This window comes from Neofelis nebulosa, chromosome 17 (genome assembly GCF_028018385.1).
Source record: "Neofelis nebulosa isolate mNeoNeb1 chromosome 17, mNeoNeb1.pri, whole genome shotgun sequence".
In the NCBI taxonomy this organism is placed as follows: domain Eukaryota; kingdom Metazoa; phylum Chordata; class Mammalia; order Carnivora; family Felidae; genus Neofelis; species Neofelis nebulosa.
In genome coordinates, this window is record NC_080798.1 from 26,708,979 (window position 1) to 26,736,721 (window position 27,743).

General features: G+C 41.1%; 1 protein-coding gene across 3 annotated transcripts in view; it reads right to left on the reverse strand.

The window, feature by feature from the left end:
* LOC131499080 (ATP-binding cassette sub-family C member 12) overlaps window positions 1-27,743 on the reverse strand; it is a 174,680-nt gene that overhangs the window by 82,924 nt on the left and 64,013 nt on the right. For all 3 annotated transcript variants that reach the window (XM_058706805.1, XM_058706804.1, XM_058706802.1), the window contains 4 exons: window positions 26,004-26,082; window positions 25,218-25,331; window positions 21,953-22,117; window positions 21,366-21,825 (listed from right to left, as the gene is read on the reverse strand). In XM_058706805.1, the coding sequence (XP_058562788.1) occupies window positions 21,733-21,825; window positions 21,953-22,117; window positions 25,218-25,331; window positions 26,004-26,082 (451 nt within the window). In that variant the 3' untranslated portion in view covers window positions 21,366-21,732. Of the gene's footprint in view, window positions 21,826-21,952; window positions 22,118-25,217; window positions 25,332-26,003; window positions 26,083-27,743 lie in introns of those variants that run through there.

Genomic DNA, 27,743 nt, shown 5'->3' on the forward strand with positions numbered 1-27,743 from the left:
GCAATCCTAAGAAAGAAGAACAGAGCTGGTGGCATGACAGTTCCTGATTTCAAACTATACTACAAAGCTACAGTAATCAATGGTGCTGCCATAAAAATAGACACATAAACCAATAGAACAAAATTGAGAGATTACAAATAAACCCTTGAAAATACAGTCAACTAATATTTGACAATGGATCCAAGAATACTCAACGGGAAAAGGATATTCTCTTTAATAAATGGTGTTGGGAAAACTGGATAATCACATGCAAAAGAAGAAAATTGGACTCCTGTCTTAATGCCACTCACAAAAATTAACCTGAAATGGATTAAAGACTTTAACATAAGAACTAAAAATATAAAGTCCCTATAAGTAAACAGGGGGATAATTTCCTTCTCTTGGCAATTATCTTTTGGATGTGACACCAGAAGCACAAGCAAAATAAAAAGCAAAAATAAGTGGAACTACATAAAACTAAAAATATTCTATACAGCAAAATAAACAATCAACAAAATGAAAATACAACCTACAGAATGGGAAAAATATTTGCAAATCATATCTGATAAAAGGTTAACTTCAGTCCCTTTTTTTTAAGTTTATTTTTTTTTCCAGTAATCTCTACATCTAATGTGAGGCTTGAACTCACAACCCCAAGATCAAGACTCTCATTCTCTTCTGACTGAGCCAGCCAGGCACCCCTTGATAAAGAGTTAATATACAAAACATATAAGGAAGTCATACAACTCAAAATCAAAATAACCCAAACAGAAAAATCTGATTAAAAATGAGAAAAGGAACTGAATAGAAACTTCTGCAAAGAAGATATACAAATGGCCTAAAAGTACATGAAAAGGTGCTCAATATCACTAATCATTAGGGAAATGCAGGTCAAAACCACAAAAAGATATTACTTCATACCTGTTAGAACAGCTATTATCAAAAAGATGACTGGGTGGCTCAGTCAGTTAAGAGGCTGCCTTTGGCTCAGGTCATGATCTCACGGTCTGTGAGTTCGAGCCCCGCATCTGGCTCTGTACTGATAGCCTGGAGCCTGCTTGTGTTTCTGTGTCTCCCTCTCTCTGGGCCCCTTTCCCATACACACTCTGTCTCTCTCTGCTTTTCAAAAATGAATAAATGTTAAAAAAATTTTTTTTAAAACAAAAAGACGAGGACTTTAGCACTCCACTTGCAGAAATGGATAGATCATCTAGACACATGGTCAATAAAGAAACAAGGGCTCTGAATGATACATTGGATCAGATGGACTTGACAGATATATTTAGAACTCTGCATCCCAAAGCAACAGAATATACTTTCTTCTCGAGTGCACATGGAATATTCTCCAAGATAGATCACATACTGGGTCACAAAACAGCCCTTCATAAGTATACAAGAATTGAAATCATACCATGCATACTTTCAGACCACAATGCTATGAAGCTTGAAATCAACCACAGGAAAAAGTCTGGAAAGCCTCCAAAAGCATGGAGGTTAAAGAACACCCTACTAAAGAATGAATGGGTCAACCAGGCAATTAGAGAAGAAATTGAAAAATATATGGAAACAAATGAAAATGAAAATACAACAATCCAAACGCTTTGGGATGCAGCGAAGGCAGTCCTGAGAGGAAAATACATTGCAATCCAGGCCTATCTCAAGAAACAAGAAAAATCCCAAATACAAAATCTAACAGCACACCTAAAGGAAATAGAAGCAGAACAGAAAGACAGCCTAAACCCAGCAGAAGAAGAGAAATAATAAAGATCAGAGCAGAAATAAATAATACAGAATCTAAAAAAACTGTAGAGCAAATCAACGAAACCAAGAGTTGGTATCTTGAAAAAATAAACAAAATTGATAAACCTCTAGCCAACCTTCTCAAAAAGAAAAGGGAGATGACCCAAATAGATAAAATTATGAATGGCAATGGAATTATTACAACCAATCCCTCAGAGATACAAGCAATTATCAGGGAATACTATGAAAAATTATATGCCAACAAATTGGACAACCTAGAATAAATGGACAAATTCCTAAATACCCACAAGCTTCCAAAACTCAACCAGGAGGAAATAGAAAGCTTGAACAGACCCATAACCAGCGAAGAAATTGAATCAGTCATCAAAAATCTCCCGACAAATAAGAGTCCAGGACCAGATGGCTTCCCAGGGGAGTTCTACCAGACGTTTAAAGCAGAGATAATACCTATCCTTCTCAAGCTATTCCAAGAAATAGAAAGGGAAGGAAAACTTCCAGACTCATTCTATGAAGCCAGTATTACTTTGATTCCTAATCCAAACAGAGACCCATTAAAAAAAGAGAACTACAGGCCAATATCCCTGATGAATATGGATGCAAAAATTCTCAATAAGATACTAGCAAATCGAATTCAACAGCATATAAAAAGAATTATTCACCATGATCAAGTGGGATTCATTCCTGGGATGCAGGTCTGGTTCAACATTCACAAATCAATCAACGTGATACATCACATTAATAAAAGAAAAGATAAGAACCATATGATCCTGTCAATCGATGCAGAAAAGGTCTTTGACAAAATTCAGCATCCTTTCTTAATAAACACCCTCGAGAAAGTTGGGATATAGAAGGAACATACTTAAAGATCATAAAAGCCATTTATTAAAAGCCCACAGCTAACATCATCCTCAATGGGGAAAAACTGAGAGCTTTCTCCCTGAGATCAGGAACATGACAGGGATGTCCACTCTCACTGCTGTTGTTTAACATAGTGTTGGAAGTTCTAGCATCAGCAATCAGACAACAAAAGGAAATCAAAGGCATCAAAATTGGCAAAGATGAAGTTAAGCTTTCACTTTTTGCAGATGACATGATATTATACATGGAAAATCCGATAGACTCCACCAAAAGTCTATTAGAACTGATATGTGAATTCAGCAAAGTCACAGGATACAAAATCAATGTACAGAAATCAGTTGCATTCTTATACACTAATAATGAAGCAACAGAAAGACAAATAAAGAAACTGATCCCATTCACAATTGCACCAAGAAGCATAAAATACCTAGGAATAAACCTAACCAAAGATGTAAAAGATCTGTATGCTGAAAACTATAGAAAGCTTATGAAGGTAATTGAAGAAGATATAAAGAAATGGAAAAACATTCCCCGATCATGGATTGGAAGAATAAATATTGTCAAAATGTCAATACTACCCAAAGCTATCTACCCATTCAATGCAATCCCAATCAAAATTGCACCAGCATTCTTCTCGAAACTAGAACAAGCAGTCTTAAAATTCATATGGAACCACAAAAGGCCCGAATAGCCAAAGTAAACTAGACCCACAAACGTATGGCCAACTCATCTTTGACAAAGCAGGAAAGAACATCCAATGGCAAACAGATAGTCTCTTTAACAAATGGTGCTGGGAGAACTGGACAGCAACATGCAGAAGATTGGAACTAGACCACTTTCTCACACTATTCACAAAAATAAACTCAAAATGGATAAAGGACCTGAAGGTGAGACAGGAAACCATCAAAACCCTAGAGGAGAAAGCAGGAAAAGACCTCTCTGACCTCAGCCGTAGCAATCTCTTACTCGACACATCCCCAAAGGCAAGGGAATTAAAAGCAAAAATGAACTACTGGGACTTTATGAAGATAAAAAGCTTCTGCACAGCAAAGGAAACCACCAACAAAACTAAAAGGCAACCAACGGAATGGGAAAAGATATTTGCAAATGACATATCGGACAAAGGGCTAGTATCCAAAATCTATAAAGAGCTCACCAAACTCCACACCCGAAAAACAAATAACCCAGTGAAGAAATGGGCAGAAAACATGAATAGACACTTCTCTAAAGAAGACATCCGGATGGCCAACAGGCACATGAAAAGATGTTCAACGTCGCTCCTCATCAGGGAAATACAAATCAAAACCACACTCAGATATCACCTCACACCAGTCAGAGTGGCCAAAATGAACAAATCAGGAGACTATAGATGCTGGAGAGGATGTGGAGAAACGGGAACCCTCTTGCACTGTTGATGGGAATGCAAATTGGTGCAGCCACTCTGGAAAACAGTGTGGAAGTTCATCAAAAAATTAAAAATAGACCTACCCTATGATCCAGCAATAGCACTGCTAGGAATTTACCCAAGGGATACAGCATTACTGATGCATAGGAGCACTTGTACTCCAATGTTTATAGCAGCACTCTCAACAATAGCCAAATTATGGAAAGAGCCTAAATGTCCATCAACTGATGAATGGATAAAGAAATTGTGGTTTATATACACAATGGAATACTACGTGGCAATGAGAAAGAATGAAATATGGCCTTTTGTAGCAACATGGATGGAACTGGAGAGTGTGATGCTAAGTGAAATAAGCCATACAGAGAAAGACAGATACCATATGTTTTCACTCTTATGTGGATCCTGAGAAACTTAACAGAAACCCATGGGGGAGGGGAAGGAAAAAAAAAAGAGGTTAGAGTGGAAGAGAGCCAAAGCATAAGAGACTCTTAAAAAGTGAGAACAAACTGAGGGTTGATGGGGGGTGAGAGGGAGGGGAGGGTGGGTGATGGGTATTGAGGAGGGCACCTTTTAGGATGAGCACTGGGTGTTGTATGGAAACCAATTTGACAATAAACTTCATATACTGAAAAAAAAAATAAAATAAAAATAAAAAAAACAAAAAGACTAGAGATAACAAGTGTTGGCAAAAACATAGAGAAAAGAAAAAGACGAGAGATAACAAGTATTGGCAAAAACATAGAGAAAAGAAAATTCTTCCACACTGTTGGTGAGAATGTAAATTGGTATAGCCACTGTGGAATACAGTATGGAGGCTCCTCAAAAAAAAATGTACAATAAAGTTGACATATGATTCAGCAATCCCACTTCTGAGTAGATATCCAAAGGAAATGAAATCAAGATCCTGAAAAGATATCTGTACCTTCACATCCATTGCAACATCATTCTCAATAGTCAAGATATGGAAACAACCCAAGTGTCCATTTATGGATGAATGGATTAAGAAGATGTAGTGTACATATACAGTGGAACATTATTCAGCTTTGAGGAAGAAGGACATCCTGCCAACTGGGACAACAAAGATGGACCTGGAAGGAATTACGCTAAGTGAAGGAAGTCAGACAGAGAAAGAAAAATACTGTATGATATCCACTTATATGAAGAATCTAGAAAAGATGAACTCATAGTAATAGAGAGTAGAATGGTGGTTGCTAGGGGTTGGGTGGTAGAGGAAATAGAGACATGTCATTCAAAGGGTAAAAATTTCTAGTTATGAGTAAATTCTGGGGATATAATGTACAGCATGGTGATTATAGTTAACAATACTGTATTATATACTTGAAAATTGCTAAGAGAGTACATTTTAAACATTTTCACTTCAAAAGAGAAATGGTAAGTATGTGATGTGATGGAGGTGTTAACTAATGCTACTGTGGTGGTCATTTCACAATAAAGTCTATCAAATCCACGTGTTGTACACATCTACATGTATAATACAGCAAGTAGTATTATATGTCAGTTATATCTCAACAAAGCCATGGGGAAAGTAAGGTTAAAATGAGTGGCACTGTCTCATCTGGGGCACTCTGGATACAGAGAAACTAACACGCCTTTTTTTTTTCCAATAAGCCTAGAAAACCCTTGCTTATATTACAAAAATCCCTCCTCTGGAATAATATATTCTTTCTTACAATAGAATTTGAAAATTAAAATGCCTTCACCTCAAAAAGACAATCTTCCAAAGTGGAAACAGGAATTATAAACAACCGGAGGGGGTAGATGTCTTGGAGCCAGTAATTCTGCTCAAAATCTCTTGTATCATTCAATTAATGAATATTGATGACATGAAAACAATGTATCCAACTCTAAATTCCTAATTCAAATAGGAACTCCCTGAATGTTTGTCAATCTGCACTGTACTCCACAGTCCACCTTCCATTTGCACCACCTAACACTACATTCCAGCAATGTTGCATGTCTTACTGCTGTCTGAACAAATTGCCAATTACTTTTGCCTCTGGGTCTTTGCATACACTACTGCCACAACCTGGAACAATCTAATATCCTTTCCTTAACTTGACCAATTCCTGCTCAGCCTTCAAGGCTCAATTCAGATATTTTCTCCTCTGGGAAAACTCCCCCACTTACTTATCTATTTCCCCAAATAGACTGTGGGCTTCACATTTGTCTTGTTTACAGCTGCATTTCTAACACTTAAACAGTCCCTGGTATATAGTAGGTGTTTAACACAAATTTATGGAATGAAAAATGAAATGAATAAATGCATGAATAATGATAAGAATGAAAGAAGCCTGAGGTACAACTCCTCTCCCCAGAAAGGGAGAAATAAGCACACAATAACACACATAAAATGTAAACCACAGCATAGTGTCAGCCATAGGGAAAAACATACACACACAAAAAGAAAACCAAGACTTAAAGCTAAGAATTCAGGGGCGCCTGGGTGGTGCAGTCGGTTAAGCGTCCGACTTCAGCCAGGTCACGATCTCGCGGTCCGTGAGTTCGAGCCCCGCGTCGGGCTCTGGGCTGATGGCTCGGAGCCTGGAGCCTGTTTCCAATTCTGTGTCTCCCTCTCTCTGCCCCTCCCCCAATCATGCTCTGTCTGTCTCTCTCTGTCCCAAAAATAAATAAAAAACGTTGGAAAAAAAAATTTTAAAGCTAAGAATTCAATCAAAGAAATAAAATGGAGCATTGAATAGTAGATTAACCCAAAAAGATAGGCAAAGAGAAACGGAAGAATATAAAACAGAGTGATAAGTGGAAGACAAATAGCAAGCTGATAGACTTAAATCCAATCACATCAATATTTACATTAAATATAAATGGAGTAAACACTTCAGTTAAAAACTAGAGATTGTCAAACTGGAGGTAAAAGCAAGACCCAATGATATGCTCCCTACAAGAGATGGTTTTTAAGTATAAAGACATAAATAAGCAATTCACAAATGAGCCAAATAAACAGGCACAGAAATGCTCAATCTCTGAGTATCAGGGAGGTATGTATTGAAGCCACAATCACAATAAAAGCTACTTCTCATTCTTCAGAGAAGTAATATTTAAAAGTCTGAAAATTTTAACTCTTGGCATATATATGGATCACAGTAGCTCTTAAACCCTGCTGACAGGAATATAAACTGTATAATTAATTTTCAGAGCAATTTGGCATTATCTGATCAAGTTCAAGATTATTTTACTAACACAGCCAGCAATTCTCCTCCTTAGGTATATAAATGGTCAGAACCAATTCTGTCTATTCAAGGAATCCCATACAGAGTAGCCACAAACTTTGTATGCTTCTTTTTATTGTACTTACAAATTCTCCTACCTCTGCTAGCCTCTTTTCAGTCATATTCACTAATGTCAACATTGAATTTCAATCTAGAAAAACACAAGCAAACAATCCACAGAAGACAGAACCTCATGCAAAAATATCTCAGTGGCCCCTCTATAGAAATATTTGTAGCATCTCTGTAATATTTTGAATATTCTCAATAGGAAAATGGGTGTGTTGTTTAATATGAATACTGTATATTACTATTAAAAAATAAAAATGAATGTCAATCCACACATCAGTCCATGTGAATATTCCATGTGATAAATTGAAAGGGGAAAAAGCATTGCAATAAAATACATACTTCTGATAACCATTTGTGAAAAGTTCACATACTTGCAAAACAATATATTCATTTACTGATAATTATATTTGTAGGAAAATTCCACTCTTCCAAGTAACTCTGATTGCATTTATTGGAGAATAGTATTAGAAACTAAGATACAGGTACTAGGTGTATTCTTTGCTACTGGGATGTTGATATGATGGGATGAGGAGGGCACTTTACCTCTGTTGTCTTCCTCCCCAAAACCCATAATTCCAGTCTAATCATAGGAAAAATATTAGACAAATCCTGAGGGACATTTTACAAAATACCTGACCAGTACTACTTAAAACGGTCAAGTTCATCAAAAAACAAGGAAAACCTGAGACAATGTCATAGCCAAGAGCCTAAGAAAATGTGATAACAAGGATCATGGGGGGGGTGGGGGGTGGGAAAGGAACGTTAGGAAAAAACTAAGGAAAGCTACATAAAGTATGGATATTAGTCAATAATGGTATGTCAATATTTGTTCATTAATCTTAACACATATGTAAGGTATTAACATTAATGTAAGATGCAAAAACAGGGGAATGCTCCATATTATTTTCACAACTTTTCTGTAACCTAAAGTTGTCCTTAAAAAATAGTTTACTTTTTTAAAATTAGTGAGAAAATATACACCAATTTCAAGATGTTGGCTACATCTGGTGGCAATGAGATCTGGAAGTTATACAGGGATTGCCCTATGACATTGTAATATTTAATTGTATATTTAAGAGTGTAAACCCTGGAGGGTCACCTGGGTGACTCAGTTGATTAAGAGGCCCAACTCTTGATTTTGTTTCAGGTCATGATCTCACAGTCATGAGATTGATCCCCACATCAAGCTCTACACTCAGCTTGGGATTCTCTCTCTCTCTCTCTCTCTCTCTCCCCCAGCCCCTCCCCCATGCTCTCTTTCTCTGTCTCTCAAAATAAATAAATAAACATTATTAAAAAAAGAATGTAAACCCTGGAATCAGGCTGTCTGTGTTCAGTGTCACTGAGTAATGCAGACCACCTGTGCTACCCAAGTTCTGAGGAAGGAGAGATCAGTACAGTGTGGGAGGAGGCTGAAGTTAAGGAGAACCTCTTACAGGAAGTGACACTGGAGCTTGGTGGCTAGACAAGAGAGGAGAGGCAAGGAAGAGAGTTTGAGAGAAAGCCCAGGTGAGGCATCCAGCTGATATGGGGTGTGTGGCACCTGCACAGTAGGGCTCTTAAGGGCACCATTGGGCAAGGGCTCTGGCAAGAGTCAAGAGAGACAAGGGTGAGAACAGCAGTGAAGTGCTCTAGATCTCTTCCTAGACATCAGTCTCCTGGCCCCTGCATAGACCCAACCCAGGGCAAAGTCCCCCCTCCCACCCTAAGGGCCTTCCCTTTGTCAGTGTACTGGAAAGTCTTTCACAGCTTCCTCTACCCAAAGCATCATGCCCTGCCCCCACCCCTCAGCTTTTCCAGATTTGCTTCAGGAAGACAATGGAAGGGGATGCTCAGGGATGATCAAACTGAGAAAAGTAAAGAAAACCGGCCTCTCATCCTTGGATAGGCCCTTGGCTCCTTGAATAAATGTAATCCAGCTCTGGCCAGAGAGACAGGAGGAGGGAAATCTGGTCATGGGCATAGTCTTGCATGCAGAGTCTTTCTAGCGCCTTCCTATCCTTCCTGTTGCTGTCACAATATGGGCATGACAGCTAAGCTGGGTCACTGACCAGTTGTATGTGGCTTCCCACTGCCTCTGGGCCACTTCCCCTGCCTGCAGTCCCCTGAGGGCTGCACAGAAGGTTAGTCTGAGCAAAGCAGAGGTAGAAAGCGGAGTAGCTGATAGAGAAGAAAGAGCCCACTACAAGTTCTGAAACCCAATTGAAATTATTTGGGGGAGAGAGAATCATAGAATCCAAGAATTAAAAGAATCCAAGAAGACATTAGCTGTAGAAAACTCAGTGTCTTGAGTGAGAATTTCCTTCCAGCCAACCAGACCATGACTCAGCAAGCTTTGGCAACAGACCCTAGTCACTTCTCAAGAAGGCCCTCGTGTGTAGTTCAGCAAACAGCCTGAATCTAGTCATGAGGAAATTATCAGACAAACCCAAAGGAACATTCTACAAAACCCCTGGCCTGCACTCTTTAAAACTGTTCATATTATCAAAGACAAAGACAGGCGAGGAAACATTCCAGACTAATGGCAACTGAAGAGACATGACAGCTAAAAGCAATACACAACCCTGCATTGGATCCTGGACCAAAAAGAAAAAATTAAGGACACTATTTTGGGACAATTTGGGAAAGTAGAATATGGACTGTAGGGTACATAGCAGTATTATATCAAAGTAAAATTTTCTGATGTTGATAATTGTACAATTTGACAATTAATAATTGTGATAATTATGGTTATGCAAGAGAACATCCTTATTCTTAGGAAGTATATACTAAAGCACTTAGAGATAATAGAGCAAAATGTCTGCAATTTACTCTCAAATGTGTCAGAAAAATAATAATTATGCAAAGAGAATGTTAAAGCAAATGTGGCAAAATGTTAATTTGCAATTCGGAGCGAAGGGTATTTAGAATTTCTTAGTGTTATTATTGTTATTTTTATGTAGTTTAAAATCATTTCAAAACAAAAAGTTAAACCTTTTTTAAAGAAATAGCCCTAAAGGGAATGAATTGTTTTCTTTCTGTGGAACTGAAAGTGATTTTCCTGCCAACAGTCGCTCTGCACTCAGGTGCCGCACAGGCTACATTTATGTCTCTTTATGCGCCCTCAGATGCGTGAGGACAATCACTGTTTCTCTCTGCTCACCCCCAGAAACCCATCTGCAATTTCTCTCTTGTCCAAACTAAATGGCCCCAGTCCCTATGATCAGGATCCTCTCCCTAAGAGTGTGGGCTTCACCATCCATGGAGAATGCTTACTATGACCTTTATAATTTTTCTCACTTTCCTAAAGGCAAAGAATCCTGACAGCAAGCTGTCATCAGCTTGTCTTAAGGGTTCCGGACTCCAAGATGCCGAACACAGGAGACCAGGCCTCCCTGGCCTTGTTCAAGTAATCAGAGTGCATAGGAAACTGGTGCTGGGAGGTAATTTCCTTGAGCACTCCACAGGGAATGTGGAGTTATGATTACCTAAGACGGCTTGGAAGCATTGCAGCAAGAATGGCACCTTGCTAAATTTGGCAGCCCCAGAGGGAAAATGAGACTTTTTAAATCAGGAAGTCTGCTTTGGCTAACGTCTCTATCCCCGTCTGTCATGCTATCCTCTGCCAGGAGCGAGGAGCTGCCTGGAGTGGCAAATCTGCTTGCTGGCAGCCAGAGGGTGGGGGTGGGCCCTGATAGGAGCTGACAGGAGCAGAGACCGGGCCGAGCCAGGGCCCCTGCAGCCACCATGACTCTGTTCCTGGCAGCTTTTCTCCACTCAGAGCATCTGAGGGTTGGCAGGGGATGGGAAAAGGTCCCTGGTGCATCCCTCTGCTTTCTGGCAGGACATCCCCAACCTGACCTCAATGGGCCTGACAAGGCAGAAGCAGGAAGGTCTCCATTTAGAGCAGGGGACACAAACTGGTGGGTTATGGACCACATACAACTTCAGGTCCGCTTTATTTGGTCTGCACAGTTTAATTTTTCTGAATTTGAATTAGCAGGTACCATTATAAAAAAAAAAAAGGCCCTGGCTTGTGACAAAATATCAGAGAGCTCTGTATGCTTGTGTGGCCACAATCACCTCACACTGAGCAGCAGCAACCATTTTCTGGCAGGGCAGACATGCTCTAGTTTGCTGCAATCCCTACCTCTCCTTATTGCCTCCCTGACTCCAGGGATCTGGGGAACTTTGCCTTTATCCTCACATTGGCACTGCAATTTCCTTATAGTGGATTCATTTTTCCTTATCCTTGCTCTCCAAAGGGGGAGAGCGAAAGATAGCTACAGGGCATTTCAAGTAGCAATATTTTCCACACCTACTCACTTTGCTCAATTAAATTCCATTTCTGCCTCTCTAACCCAGAAAATTAACAAGTAATTATTCTTGTTTGAGAACTGGATTCTGTTTTCCTTGGTGCCCATAATGGAAGTCTTTCCTTAGGACTCCCTGCATCAATCAAATGCAGATACCCTGTTAATCATAAAATCCTTCCAAGATAAGAGATTGTGCCCCCTGTGGCTTTCTTGATAAATCCATTCTTAATTTCAAGCCACCAAAATTACCAAGATCCAATGGTCCCACGCCCTCTCCCCAGCTCCCATAGCCCCTTCCTCCAGGCCCTGACCAGCCTCCAGCTCAGAGGAGAAACTCTGTCCAGTTGTCCCAGCACCCAAGTGGGTAGCCAAACCCCCGAGAAGGGACTGTTATTGGGAGAAGGAGGAAGGAAATTGAGAGGGAGCAGAAGAAAGCACACAAGGGTGAGAGGATGCAAAGCCTGGGGTGCAGAAATGAGGGCAGGGGCTTTGCCCAAGGCTTCTCATTTCCAGAAAGCCCCATACAGTGGCCTGTGATGATGTTTCCAAGTGAGGTCTCCCATTCAGTCACAGAGATATTCTGACAACATGGAAGGACAATGATAACTCCCATTTTGGATCTGTTTGAACCACACAGGAATGCACCATGAATTTAAGTTTCTTTAAAACAATAAATCCTGTAATAAAATTGTGAATACTACACACTATACAGTGTGTATATGGGTGTGTTAAAAGACTTCATTTATTCAGTGTAGGCTCTTGTGTATCACAGATTTGGATACCCTGGCTTGGCATTTCTTTTTCTTTTACATACCAGGGGGGTCCAAAAATGGAAGAGCCCTAAGCCTCCCCTCTGCTCTGGGATGCCCTCGGTCCCTGCTTATTCTTGCGTGGGCAGCCACAGTTTGATGTGGTGTCACTCACCACAGCCAGTCCTGGGGATGGAGACAAGGGCACCCAGGGCTGATTGCTAGAGAGAGAAGTTTTGCCTGGGCAGGAAACACTAGCGTCCTGAGGAGGAATGGATGAGGAGGAAGGGTCCAAAGTCATGAGGCTCAGCAGGTACTGCCTGCTGCCTGTTGTCTGAGTCTTCTTCTTTCCACAGACTTTAGATTTGGCTTCCCTGTCCCACCTGTCTGGAGCCCTCCTCTCCAACTGCCCCATTCAACTGTCACTCCCACCATGCCTATGGAGGGAACTCTGAGGGGCCAACATTCCCTCTGTCACGTTAAAGGGCACTGCCCCCTCCCCAGATGGCCTTGTAGCCCCATCCTACTCTTTCACTGACGGCCAAGTTCATGCAGTGTGCTTGCAAGGCCACCCTTCCAAGCCTGTCATATCACAGCTTTGTATCAATAAAAGAAAAAATGCCCCCCACCAGCCCCATTCTACAAGTGAGGAGAATAAGGAATAGAGGCCTTTCATGACTGGCCTAGAGCAAGGATGAGACCAGAGGCCAAGTCTCCTGACTCCCAGTCAGGACCTCTCTCCCAAAAGGCATGCATTTCCCTCTCTGAGCTCCTGCAAAGGTGAAGCAACTCTGAGGTCAAGAGATGGGGGGGGGGTGCGGGGGGCGTAGATCTGACCTTCAAAACAAAGAAAATCTCATTCATGTATTCTCCATTCAGTTAACCAAACATAAAAGGTGTTTTGACCTCTTTTTTTTTCTTGAATTACAAGAAAAGTAAGTCAGAAACTGGCACTGACTGCTGATTCTTACATATGAAATTTCCTGTTTATCTCACTCGCGGCTTTGCAAACTCTGGAGTGCAGGTCTTTTCCAGCATCTTGAGATCCTTCAAGTGCCTGGCCATGGGGCCTTGCTCAGAGCTGGCTGAAGGATTCCATGGTGGCCAGGGAATGGCTGGGAGCAGGCAAATCTCTGAATTCAGAAATAAAAAATCTTGATTCATTTTTAAGAATCATTTAGACACCTTAGAAGACTTCCTCCACCTAACTCCCACGGATTTTATGTCACATTCTACTATAGTATTCCAACCCTGCCAGAAGCCTCTTCCTACTCTTATCCTGGTCAATCCCTCCCCCTGCTGGCTGTTTCTGGCTCCTCCACCTCCTGGGATATAGTTCTCAGAGGAGGCTGCCGCCCCCCAACAGGGTACTTCACTTCGTGCCCAAAAGGGAGGTGGGAAGTGGGGAGGGTCTGTACACAGGTTGCCCTGTAGAAAAATAGATCCCCAAGGAAGGTTCCCTGGCCTCGGGGTTGGGCTGCCTTGCAGAGGCTCCCTTTGTGCAGGTCTATGTTCCCTTTTGTTTGTCTCCATTCCTTCCTCCATAAATGCAAATCACTGCTAATAATATCACTTGACATTTGTAGAGCCCTTTGTGTGTCATGAAGTTCTTCCTTTTTATCACTTGATCTTCACAACCACCCCGGGAGGTCTCCGAAACACAGCCTAGACTTACTTTCACAATTTCCAAACAGATTTGAATGCTGTCAAGTTCATTGCAGATTGATGAGTGGTTTTTCTCCAAGTTCGTAGAAGGTCTGGCAGAGATGGATCTCTACTGGGACACAGCATTTTGGTACTACATAAAGACGATTGTTTGGCCTGTCAGGCAACAGAGTGAAATGATGGAGGGGGGTGTGCAGTCTCTGCCCAAGGGGGCCTGAAGAAACGAGCAGACAAGCCCCTGTGCCAGGCAGTGCATATACCCTAGAAGGCCAGCCACTGAGCAGGGCATAGACACCCCCGCCCAGGGATGAGGGGGGCAGGAGAACCCTTTGAAGTACAGGAAGGAAATATTAGAAATCCTTTCTATATTTTTCTGCATCATTATACATTTTTATTTTTAGTGTTTATTCATCTTAGAGACAGAGAGCAGGGGAGGGGAGGGGCAGAGAAAGAGGGAGACACAGAATCTGAAGCAGGTTCCAGGCTCTGTGCTGACAGCTCAGTGGGGCTTGAACCCATAAGCCGTGAAATCATGACCTGAGCTGAAGTCAGATGCTTAACCTACTGAGCTACCCAGGTGGCTCCCTGCATCATTATTAAAATGGTACTTTTGTGTATGAATATAATGGGACAGTGATATACACGCATATGCTGCACATCATTTATAAATAAATATATATGTATGTATCAGGAGTCTGTGTGCCCAAATACCAATGGTGGTGCTGGATGGAAAACTTCAGAAACACTCCTCTTGAGAATTTCCCCAGCTCTTTATTCCAAAGCAAATCTCTGTCTGAAATTCTCCCTATTCTACCTTTATCAACATGTCTTCAATAAACAATAAAAGACATAAGCTCAATCAACCTCAAAAACATTTTTGTAAATAATTTTTTACAATATATACATACATATAGGTGTATATACAGATATAGGTAGATAATAGATAGATGATAGATGATTGATAGATTGATAGACAGATATACACACAGAAATCAATGCATGGTGTTACAGAGTCAGTATAGTGTTATAGTGTTATATAGTCAGTAGAGTGGTTAAGAATAGAAACTCTGGAATCAGATCTGAGTTCAAACCTCTAAATTTCAATTTCTCCAACTACAAAATGAGAACACTAACTTCAAAGCATTGTAAGTTAATTGAGGATTAGGTAATGTAAGGAAAGTGCTGAATACAGTGTCTTACCCATTGTAAACACTCAATACATGGTAACTATTATTTGTGAATAATAATTTTTTTTAGTTAGCAGGATCTCAGGAGAAATAAGCATCCTATCTTCTGGGTCACTGTTGGAATCTGTCCAGTGGAAGTACACAACAAAGGAAGGGGTTTGGGTTTTTTATTTTTGTTTGTTTGCCTTATGAACTAAGGAAAGAGTTATAGGAGGAAGACCAGACAAGGTTGATGTCAAATGAATCTGGGAAGTAATTTAGAATTTGAATGGACATTTCAAACAAACATAGGTTAGTGAAGCAGAAACGCATGAACAGGCTCCCCAAGAAAGGATGAAACATGCTCTTGGGCAGAAAACGGGAGTTCTGGCCTCCGCTTCATCACTTAGATCTTAAAGCCCTGAGCAAGCCCCTTGGCTCAGAGCTGAGCCTGTGAACACAAAAGCCCACACACAGGAAAGGTGGCCCTTCCTTCTCCGGACCAGGAAAACTTGGCTTTATTGTGAACAACTTAATTTTTTTTCTTTAAATGATTGAATTGTGAAGATCTTGTACTACATCTTTCCTTCCTCTCATTAACCATTAAGGAGATCAGAGTGAAAACTTTCAGCTATCTCTAATGGTATACAGCTTATGGCATGCATTAGTGGGAAATGATGTCCGTGGAATGCTCTGTAATGCTCTGTAACCTCTAAATCATGAATCAGGCACAACCCCAGGATCATGAGGTGAAGAGGTGGGGAGCATTTCAATGAGTGCCAAATGGGACTGGGGCCCTCATATTGGAACAGAAGCTTCTGGATCGTACAATCATTGCTAGAATTCAGCTCAGATTACAAAGCTCTCAGGAACCAAGGATCTGGCAAGAAATATCATTATTAAGACAGAAAATTGGGGCGCCTGGGTGGCTCAGTCAGTTGAGCATCTGACTTCCGCTCAGGTCATGATCTCACAGTCCGTGAGTTCAAGCTCCGCGTCAGGCTCTGTGCTGACAGCTCAGAGCCTGGAACCTGCTTCAGATTCCGTGTCTCCCTCACTCTCTGCCCCTCCCCTACTCATGCTCTGTCTCTCTCTCAAAAATAAATAAACATTTGAAACAGAAAATTGTACTTTTCTTCTCTGTAATGAGAAATGGTTTTGCCATGATACTGCACACACTTGCTGCAATGGTGGCCAGAACTCGGTAAGGGTAGACCAGCTATCAGAACTAGGACTTCTGCAAAGGGACCAGTGCATCCATCCTCTGCCCACGCTATTATCTCTTAACTACAGAGAACAAACTGATGGTTACCAAGGGGGAGGTGGGTGAGGGTACGGGGGAAATAGGTGAGGGGGATCAAGGAGTACACTTGTCATGATGAACACGGGGTAATGTATGAGAGTGTTGCATCACTATATTATACACCTAAAACTAATATTACACTGTATGCTAACTGGAATTAAAATAAAAACTTAAAACAACAACAATCAATTAATTTAATTAGGGACTCAAATTTAAAGAAAAAAAAACCTGGGCACCAAAAATACTCTGGTCTCCTCTCCACCGGGATGTAATTGAAAATACATATAACAGCAAACCATTAAATAAATATAAGGAAGTGGAACCAAGTTCTACATTCTCTCATGACAATTATTTTTGCATTGTTTCTGAAATATCAAATAGCAATTTCTAAAATTTTATTAAATTTATATATATATAAATAAATATATATTTATAAAATTTATTAAAATTTTATTACAAAATAGCTCAGATGCCCAAAAATATGTATTTAAGAATTAAAGAAAACAAAGTCATATACTTTTTTAAATATAATTTATTATCAAATTGGCTTACCCAGTGCTCATCCCAACAAGTGCCCTCCTCAATGCCCATCACCTATTTTCCCTCTCCCCCACCCCCATCCACCTTCAGTTTGTTCTCTGTTTTTAAGAATCTCTTGTGGTTTGCTTCCCTCCCTCTCTGTTTGTATCTATTTTTCCCCCCCCTTCCCCCATGGACTTCTGCTAAGTTTCTCAAGATCCACATATGAGTGAAAACATATGATATCTGTCTTTCTCTGGTTGACTTATTTCACTGAGCATAATACCTTCCAGTTCCATCTATGTTGTTGCAAATGGCAGGATTTCATTCTTTCTCATTGCCAAGTACTATTCCACTGTATATATAAGCCGCATCTTCTTTACCCATTCATGAGTCGTTGGGCATTTAGGCTCTCTCCATGATTTGGCTGCTATAAACATTGGGGTACATGTGCCCCTATGCATCAGCACTCCTGTATCCCTTGGGTAAATTCCTAGTAGCGCTATTGCTGGGTTGTAAGATAGTTCTATTTTTAATTTTTTGGGGAGCTCCACACTGTTTTCCACAGCAGCTGCACCAGTTTGCATTCCCACCAACAGTGGAGGAGGGTTCCCGTTTCTCCACATCCTTGCCAGCATCTGTAGTTTCCTGAGTTGTTCATTTTAGCCACTCTGACCAGTGTGAGGTGGTATCTTAGTGTGGCTTTGATTTGTATTTCCCTGATGATGAGTGACGTTGAACATGTTTTCATGTGTCTGTTAGCTGTCTAGATGTCTTCTTTGGAAAAGGGTCTATTCATGTATTTTGCCTATTTCTTCACTGGATTATTTGTGTTTTGGGTGTTGAGGTTAGTAAGTTCTTTATAAATGTTGGATACTAACACTTTATCCAATATGTCATTTGCAAATATCTGTCCCCATTCTGTTGGTTGCCTTTCAGTCTTGTTGATTGTTTCCTTTGCAGTACAGAAGTTTTTATCTTGATGAGGTCCCAATAGTTGATTTTTGCTTTTAATTACCTTGCCTTTGGAGATGTGTTGAGCAAGAAATTGCTGCAGCTGAGGTCAAACAGGTTGTTGCCCAATTTCTCCTCTAGGGTTTTGATGGTTTCCCATCTCACATTTAGGTCTTTCAACCATTTTGAGTTTATTGTTGTGTATGGTGTAAGGAAGTGGTCTAGTTTCATTCTTCTGCATATTGCTGTCCAGTTCTCCCAGCACTATTTGCTAAAGAGACTTTTTTCCATTGGATACTCTTTCCTGTTTTGTCAAAGATTAGTTAGCCATACATTTGTGGGTCCAATTCTGAGTTCTCTATACTATTCCATTGGTCTATGTGTCTGTTTTGTGCCAGTACCATACTGTCTTAATGATTACAGCTTTGCAGTAGAGGCTAATGTCTGGGATTATGATGCCTCCTGCTTTGGTTTTCTTCTTCAATATTTCTTTGGCTTTTTGGGGTCTTTGTGGTTCCATACAAATTTTAGGATTGTTTGTTCTAGTTTTGAGAAGAATGCCAGTACAATTTTGATTGGGATTGCATTGAATGTGTAGATTGCTTTGGGTAGTATTGACATTTTGACAATATTTATTCTTCCAATCCATAAGCATGGAATGTTTTTCCATTTCTTTGTGTCTTCTTCAATTTCCTTCATAAGTTTTCTATAATTTTCAGCATACAGATCTTTTACATCTTTGGTTAGGTTTGTTCTTAGGTATTTTATGGTTCTTGGTGCAATTGTAAATGGGATCAGTTTCTTCATTTCTCTTTCTGTTGCATCATTATTGGTGTATAAAAATGCAACGAATTTCTGTACATTGATTTTGTACCCTGACTTTGCTGAATTCATGTATCAGTTCTAGCAGTAACAAAGTCATATACTTAACCACTCAGCTTAGAAAATAAAATATTACCAATATTGTTAAAATACACATATAATTTTTCAAAAAGCTCTGTTTTATTGCTGCTTTGAGCCAGTGGTTCTCAAGTTTTGTGGCACGTTAAATTCCTAAAGCTTTACAAATCCCCAGTCTCAGTCTCCATTCTAAATCAATGAATCAAAACCTCAAGTGGACATCAGTGTTTTAAATTTTTTTTAAATGTTTATTTATTTTTGAGACAGAGAGAAACAGAGCATGAACAGGGGAGGGGCAGAGAGAGAGGGAGACACAGAATCGGAAGCAGGCTCCAGGCTCTGAGCCATCAGCCCAGAGCCCGACGCCGGGCTTGAACTCACGGACCGCGAGATCGTGACCTGAGCTGAAGTCAGACGCTTAACCAACTGAGCCACCCAGGCTCCCCATGTGTTTTAAAGATTCCTTAGGTCATTCCAATGTTCAGCCAAGGTTGAGAACCATTCCAGGAAGAGAGGCTGTTTCAGGGGAAGGTAAGATGGGGCCCTGAAGACAGAGTGGAAATGGGCTCTTGCTTCTGTGCTCTACCTCAGGGGTCCACACTTCCCCTGGTGGACTTCAGTAGATCTAGATCTGAAACCTGCAGTCTCTCCTCTCATTTTTGGGAAGAGTCTGCCATCTGCTGGCCAACTTGAGGAAAATATGGTTGCTAAATCTGGCGTTAGGGAAGTAGCATGGCAGAGTGGCACTCAGGTTATGGAGTTCCCTCTCACAAGTGGTGCATGCAGTTGTCCCATAGCAGTTCTGGGAGGGGGCAGAGCAGGGTGAATAGAGTCACTTTCAACTTGCAGATGAGCAGCTCTGTGACCCCAGCACTGCAATGGAGGGGAGCAGGAGGGGCTCCCAGGCACTCTTCAGAGCCTAAGAAGATAAAGGCAAGGGCAGAGATGAAAGGGATAAACTGGGCAAAGGGATTTTTAAGAGAGAAAAGACACTCACCTGGGAATGGCCTTAAAAAGAGAAGCAGGGGCTACCTAAAAACCCCAGGAAGGGAATAGAAGGTGATGCATATGTGTCACTAACTCTGGGACTCAAGCTTTGTCCTCTGGTCCAAAGATTGCATCACCTTGTCACAGTTCTTTCTCATGGGGATTTGTTTGCTGTTCTTTCCACCTAGAACACTGTTTCTTGCCCCAGCAAATGTTTGTTCAGTTTTCAGGTCTCAGCAAACCACAATCTTGCTTCTACCCGAAAGCCTGCTCTAATTCTGCACATCTGAACCTTGTCCTCGCCTCCTGCCACTCAGTTCTGGAACCATCTGTTTACTGTTCACTCTCATAAGATTCCAAATTCCATGAGCAAAGGGACATCATTACACCCGCACTACCTACCCCAGGGCAAGAAACAGAGCAGGATATAATTGCTTACTGAGTCAACCTTTCTTTTTCTTTTTTAATGTTTATTTATTTTTGATAGAGAGACAGAGTGTGAGCAGGGGAGGGGCAGAGAGAGAGAGGTAGACACAGAATCTGAAGCAGGCTCCAGGCTCTAAGTTGTCAACACAGAGCCCAATGTGGTGCTCAAACCCACGAACTGCAAGATGATGGCCTGAGCCAAAGTTGGACATTTAACCTACTGAGCCACCCAGGTGCCCCTACTGAGTCAATTTTTCTTTTGACAAAATCAAACACTATAATCTGAAAACAAAAAGGAAATACTTTGAAACATTTTGCTCCCACCAATGAGCTCCTCTTAGAGGTAAGTTGAAAATAATTACCTTTGCTATTGGAGGAGTGGGGAGATAAGTAATCTTTTTTCCAGTTGGCACATATTATAAACTAACCCTTTTTCCACCCATTTATGCTCTAATCAGTAAATAAACATGGTAGACAAATACTATTTGGGGCCTGCCCAGCTTCTATATCCATTTCTCCTTCATGTAGTAAGAACACCCCAAATTTATTTTGGAGAAATAACCCCCTCCATTCTCAGTCCATATGATTCAGGGCAGCTGACCCCATCCCCAGGTCCAGGTGTGGACATGTGACTTGGGCCTGAGCAGTCACTGTATCTAGCAGCCTAGCATGTGACTTGTTCAGGATGAGCACATGGCCCAAGTCGGCCCAATGAAATTTAGCCGTGAAACTTTTCCTGGTATCACCTGGGGAAACTTCTTTCCAGGGTGCTAAGCTGGTAGGACGTGAGGCTAGTGCTGTTGGCAGCCTTGCTACCACCGCGAGGAGAGAGAAGGTCAAAGAGTAAGGCCATAAAAGGAGAGTATCGCTGAGAGAAGAAGAGGCAGAGTTCACAGGGCAGATGTCTTTTAGGTACTGGCTCCCAACCTAGAACTTTCTCTGGACCTTTCCATTACATTAACCAATGAAGTCCCTTTTCCAGAAGTCAGTTTGAGGGAATCTCTCTTCCCTGCAGCTGAATGGAGTACTAACTTAACAAAAAAGCAGAATAGACAATGTAACTTTTTCTTTTTTTTTTCTTTTTTTTTTTTTTTTTACAAAATCAATACAGCATTTGAAATACTTTTCACACAGATCCAGAAACCATAATAAAGTTTCACATTACTATGAAATTACTCAACATATCAGTTAAAAAGAGGCACATGATGATTTGTCCACATGGTCTCAAATGATGTATGGGGGTTCTCAGGTCTGGGGAGCCACAGAGTGGCCTATTCCAGGTTTTGCTCCCCTCAATCTTCTTTTCTGTCCCATTACCAGCACCCCTGAGCATGTTTCAGCCCTGCTTTCAAGAGAAGTAGCCATCTCTACACAAGAAGGTCATAGACAGCAGGCCTCACAGCTGCACTTGGCTGTGCCATCAGCCTCCATGCAGTCACCGGTCCCCTTTAGCTCAGTGAAGAATTGGCTGTTGCCAACAGGGAAGCAAACACAGACCCAGGCTTCTGCTGCAGGACCTCAGGCCTGTCAAACTCTACAACCTGGGAGAGTGAGAAAGGAGGAGAGGGGAGGGACACCACTGAGCTCAGCCTTGAAGGATCCAAAGGCCTCCTTGGGGTGCTAGCCTGAGCACCCATCCTCCCACTGCCCCAGGGACTCAAGTCTCACCTTCCCGTTGCTCATGACCAGGATGCGGTCACAATTGAGCACAGTGGTGATGCGGTGTGCAATGACCAGCACTGTGCAGCCCTGAAAGGCTTCCCGGATTGTGTGCTGGATCAGGGTATCGGTTTCCACATCAATGGAGGCTGTGGCTTCATCAATAAGGATGATCTGGTAGACACAAAACAGGGGTGAAGGCAGCTTCCTCTGGCCCTGAGCCCTGGATCTAGACCTGGGTCTACCACTAATCCACTGAGTCCCTTAGCTGAAAGATGGAGAGATTTGGATTGAGTTTAAAACCTACTCTGAGCTCTAATTGTCCATTATGTTGAAGAGAATGTTAGGTCTTGACCAAGAGCTTTTTTCTTTTTGTAACCAGAGAATTAAGTTCTTGAAAATGAAAATGTCCCAGTTACAACTTCTTGTTTTATGAACTGCCTTCCTATTTGCCTGAATTAACACAGACCAGCATTTCCCAATGTGAGCCATATGCACATCCTCGGATGGCACAGGAGATGGTGTGGCTAGTATATGGATAAACATTCTCTTTACTGTAACATTTTTATTTTATTTTATTAACCATATGCATTAGAAAAATATAACTAGCACAGAAAGATGATTTAACAACTGTTACTGTATAGAATGAGGCTTTTTTGGTTTTATTATTTTTTTTAGAGAGAGAGCACATGCAAGTGGGCAAGAGAGGCAGAGAGAGAGACAGAAAGAGAGAATCCTAAGCAGGCTCCCACTCATCACAGAGCTGGACACAGGGCTTGATCTCACAACCCTCAGATCATGACCTGAGTTTAAATCAAGAGTTGGGACACAACTGATTGAGCCACCCAGGAGCCCCTAGAATAAGGCTGTTTTTAAAAAAAAATGGGGGGGGGGGAGCATCACAGATAAGTCAAAGGAGAGACTGTATGTAGATATGACAAAAGTCATAAAGTGATGACTCAAATTTGGGAAACAATATAGAGAAAGCAACTTTGGCACCAGTAGCCTAGTAACCATAAAATTAGAAACTAAGTGGTTAAGAAATTGCTACATGCATATTGCATATTCTGTCTTTCATCTTTGCTAGAAAGAGGGGAATAGTTCTTCCTGTGAAACCTTCCCCCAAGCTTCCAACCCCACTGAGCTCTGCCTGCTTTTCTTCTTAATTGTTATTTAAGTTCTAGTTAGTTAACATACAGTGCAATATTGATTTCAGGAGTAGAATTTAGTGATTCATCACTTACATACAACACTCAATGCTCATCACAAGTGCCCTCCTTAATACCTTATGCCCCATCTAGCCCATCCCCCATCCACATCCCTCCATCAGCCCTCAGTTTGTTCTCCATCATTAAGAGTCTCTTATTGTTTGTTTCCCTCTCTCTTTACCCCTCCCCTTCCCATGTGTTCATCTGTTTTGTTTCTTAAATTCCACATGAGTTAGGTCATGTGGTATTTGTATTTCTCTGACTGACTTACTTCGTTTAGCGTAATACACTCTAGCTCCATCTACATCATTATAAATAGCAAGATTTCATTCTTTTTGATTGCTGAGTAATACTCCAATGTGTGTGTGTGTGTATATATATATATATATATATATATATATATATATACCAAATCTTTATCCATTCATCAGTTGATGGATGTCTGGGCTCTTTTCATAGTGTGGCTAGTGTTGATAAAGCTGCTATAAACATGGGATACATTTACGCTTTCAAATCTATATTTTTGTATCCTTTGGATATATGTGTACATATGAGTACCTGTGTGTGACATAATTTGAGAAAATTTGCTCCTGACTAGCACAGGTAGGTTCCTCAAAAAGTTAAAAATAGAACTACCTTATGATCCAGCAATTGCACTACTAGGTATTTATCCAAAGGATACAGAAGTGCTGATTTGAAGGGGCACATGTACCCCAATGTTTATAGCAGTGCTATCAACAATAGCCAAACTATGGAAAGAGCTCAGATATCCATCAACCAATGAATGGATAAAAAAAGATTTGGCATATATATATATACACATATATGTATTTATATGTATTTATATTATATATTTATATATATTTATATTTACATAAATATTAGTCATCAAAAAGAATGAAATCTTGCATTTATAGTGATATGGATGGAGCTACAGAGTATTATGCTAAGTGAAATAAATCAATCAGAAAAAGACAAATACCATATAATTTCATTCATATGTGGAATTTAAGAAGCAAACAGGTGAACATAGGGAGAAAAAAAGAAAGAGAGGCAAACCAGAAAATAGAATCTCAACTATAGAGAGCAAACTTGAGGGTTGCTGGAGGGGAGGTTGGTAAGAGGATGGGTTAAATGGGTGATGGGTATTAAGGAGGGCACTTGTCACTTGTGGTGAGAACTGGGTGTTGTATGTAAGTGATGAATCACTAAATTCTACATCTGAAACTTTAATTAATTAACTAACTCTGGAACAGCTATCATCTGATTTCCAGCTCTAATAAAGACAAGGGAGGGCGTCTGGGTGGCTCTGTTGGTTAAGCATCTTTGACTCAGGTCATGATCTCACGGTTCATGAGTTCAAGTCTGCATCAAGTGAGCTCAAGCCCCACTTTAGGTGAGTGTGGGCCCCACTTCTCTCTCTCTCTCTCTCTCTCTCTCTCTCTCTCTCTCTCTCTCTGCCCCTTGCTTACTTGTGCCCTCTCTCTCTCTCAAAAAAAAAAAAAAAAAAGACAAGGGAATGTCTTATACCCCAGTTTTAAAAAGAATATATGATAGAAAACTGTTAAATTAATAAGCTTCTCAACTTTAACTTTTTTTTTTTTTTAATTTTTTTTTTCAACGTTTTTTATTTATTTTTGGGACAGAGAGAGACAGAGCATGAACAGGGAGGGGCAGAGAGAGAGGGAGACACAGAATCAGAAACAGGCTCCAGGCTCCGAGCCATCAGCCCAGAGCCTGACGCGGGGCTCGAACTCACGGACCGCGAGATCGTGACCTGGCTGAAGTCGGACGCTTAACCGACTGCGCCACCCAGGCGCCCCTCAACTTTAACTTTTTTAAGGGAAGTGGATCATTCAGCTTAGCTGCAGGGTATCAGAGTTTTGAGAGAGCCCAGCGTGAGTGCCCCCCACACTCAAGATATGGGCAGATTAGCAATCGGTGACATGAGGAAGCCTGTTGTGTATTTGTGGGAAAATGTATAGCATAGCACCCACTGTCCCGTGGAGATGGAGGGAGAAATAGCCAGTGTGGTTACCCAAACTGGGCGCCATCTGTGGTCTCACCTTGGAGTTGCGAAGGAGTGCTCTTGCAATGCAGAGCAGCTGCCTCTCCCCCACAGAGAAGTTTCTGCCACTTTCCACAACTTCTGCTTGCAGTCCTTGGGGTAACTTTGAGATCTGTAATATCAGGGAAAATGAGATATAGACTACATAGGCATGTGGGCATGCAGGCCACTGTGGGGTGAGACCTAACTTGACCCCATCAGACCTCCCCTATCACACTTTGTAACACTCCTCATCTCTCTATACTCCAATCACTGATATTTCCCTTCCTTATCTGTGCTTCTCTCACTCCCATCTCAGGATCTTTGTATATGCTAGTTCCTGTGCTGGAATGTTCTCTTAAAGATCTGCACCCTACTGCCCCCTCAACATTTGATCTCAGGTCAAATGCCCCATCTTTAAAGGGGCCTAGCTTGGCCATTCCACATAAAAGAGCTGCTCCCTGACTGAAGTAACTATTGTTACTACCTGAAAGTATCTCATGTGTCCATTTATTTGTTGCGTTTATCTCCCATTGAATGTAAGCACCAGGAGGGCAAACACCTTACCTACCTTCCCTTTGCTGTGTCCCCTGAGCCTAGAACATGCCTGGTTCACTGTTAGTGTCTGAGTGCCATCAGACTTTATTTAGGAATCCAAAATCATCTCATCTCCATGAGATTATTTTATCTATGCCCCAAAATGGCAGCATCTGGAATATCATGCGAGGTGAGCCCCAAAGGACCAACAGGCACCGCTGTTGAAGAGGCAGGCTAAAACTAAAAATCGGGTCTTGGAGCTACTTACTGTCATGCTCAGGAATGTCTTCTCCAAGACATCCCAGATCTGCTCATCTGTGTAGCGGTCAAAGGGGTCTAGGTTGAATCTGCCATATAAGAAGAGAAGTGTTCCATAACCACATGCAACCATTGAACAGTCTGTATAACACTGATATACAAATATTTGCTCAAGTCCCACTTTTACCTCTTTTAAGTATCTACCTAGAAGAAGAATTGCTGGATCATATGGTAATTTTATTTTTAACTTTTGAGGAAATGCCAAATTGTTTTCCACAGAGGCTATACCATTTTATATTCCCACCAGCAGTGAACGTGAGTTCCAGTTTCTCAACATCCTTGCCAACACTCATTATGTTCCTTTTTCTTTTTTCATTATAGCCATCCCAGTAGGAGTGAAGTGGTATCTCACTGTGGTGGGGTTGATTTTTCTGTCGTTTGCAGTGAAAAAAATCCTAATCGATCATCCAAGCAACATCAGGTTGGGATCTATCTGGACTTTATACCCATTAAGGTTCTCACTTTCATTTGGCATAGGCAACATTATTAATTCTCCTGCGTTATGCAACCACTCAGTCCTGATTAAAACCTATTCTTTTTCTCCAAAATATTTTTTAATGTTTTATTTATTTTTGAGAGAGAGAGAGAGAGCACAAGTAGGTGAGGGGCAGAGAGAGGGAGAGAGAGAGAGACAGAGAGAGAATCTGAAGCAGGCTCCAGGCTCTGAACTGTCAGCCTGATGCAGGGTTCAAACTCATAAACTCTCAAACTGCAAGATCATGACATGAGCTGAAGTCAGATGCTTAACCAACTGAGCCAGCCAGGCACCTCTGATTAAAACCTATTCTTAATCTCTGCTTTATCTGTCCCCAGTTTTGGCAGACACACACATTTTGTGTGTAGGGCTAGATTGTATTAAAGCAGGAGGTAGAATGTCTTATCTGCATGATATTTGATAGTCTCCAAAACATTTTCATAGACAGACTCATTGACACCCTTTCCCCTCAAGGGATGGGTATACCCCTTTGGTTGATGGGGAAATTATGGCTTATCAGTGTTAAATGCTTGCTCAAGGTCACACCACAAGTCAGTCTGAGAGATAGGCTAGAATCAGAGACACTCAGAGATAGATGAAACTGCAATGGATAGAGAACCCAGGTCTCCTCTATTCTAGTTCACACTTCTCCCTGCTGCAAGGGGGGAATAGCACTGGCTAAGGCATGAAACTACCTGGAGTTATACCTCATCTTTACCATTTACTTGTGTGTCTCCTGAAACAAGTCACTTTTCCTGTCTAAGTTCAGTGTCTTCCCCTATAAAGTAAGGTAACAGTAGTGCCTACCTCATAGGGTTGGGGTGACAGTTAAATGAGACAGAACATTAAAGCATGGGCTAGCACATATTAATGCTCAAAAAATGTTAATTCATATTTTTATTACACCTATACCAAGGCATTTGTCCTTGGTTCTAGCTTAACACAGAGATCTATCACTAAATATTATCTCATTCCCCTAACACAACCATTTTAAAGTCCCCTGTTTGTGCACATACTATGCACTCTTCCTAAAAAGTCTTTCTCCCCTTTTTCTTCCAGACAAGCTCCTACTTATCCTTCAAGGCTCTGCTCAAATATCTTTTCCTCTATGGAGCCTTTCTGGATTCACCCAAGTATGGCTATTTGACCTACTTCTGGGCTCCTTTCACACTTTGCTCATATCTCTGATCTGGTAAATATCCCCTTGTATTATAA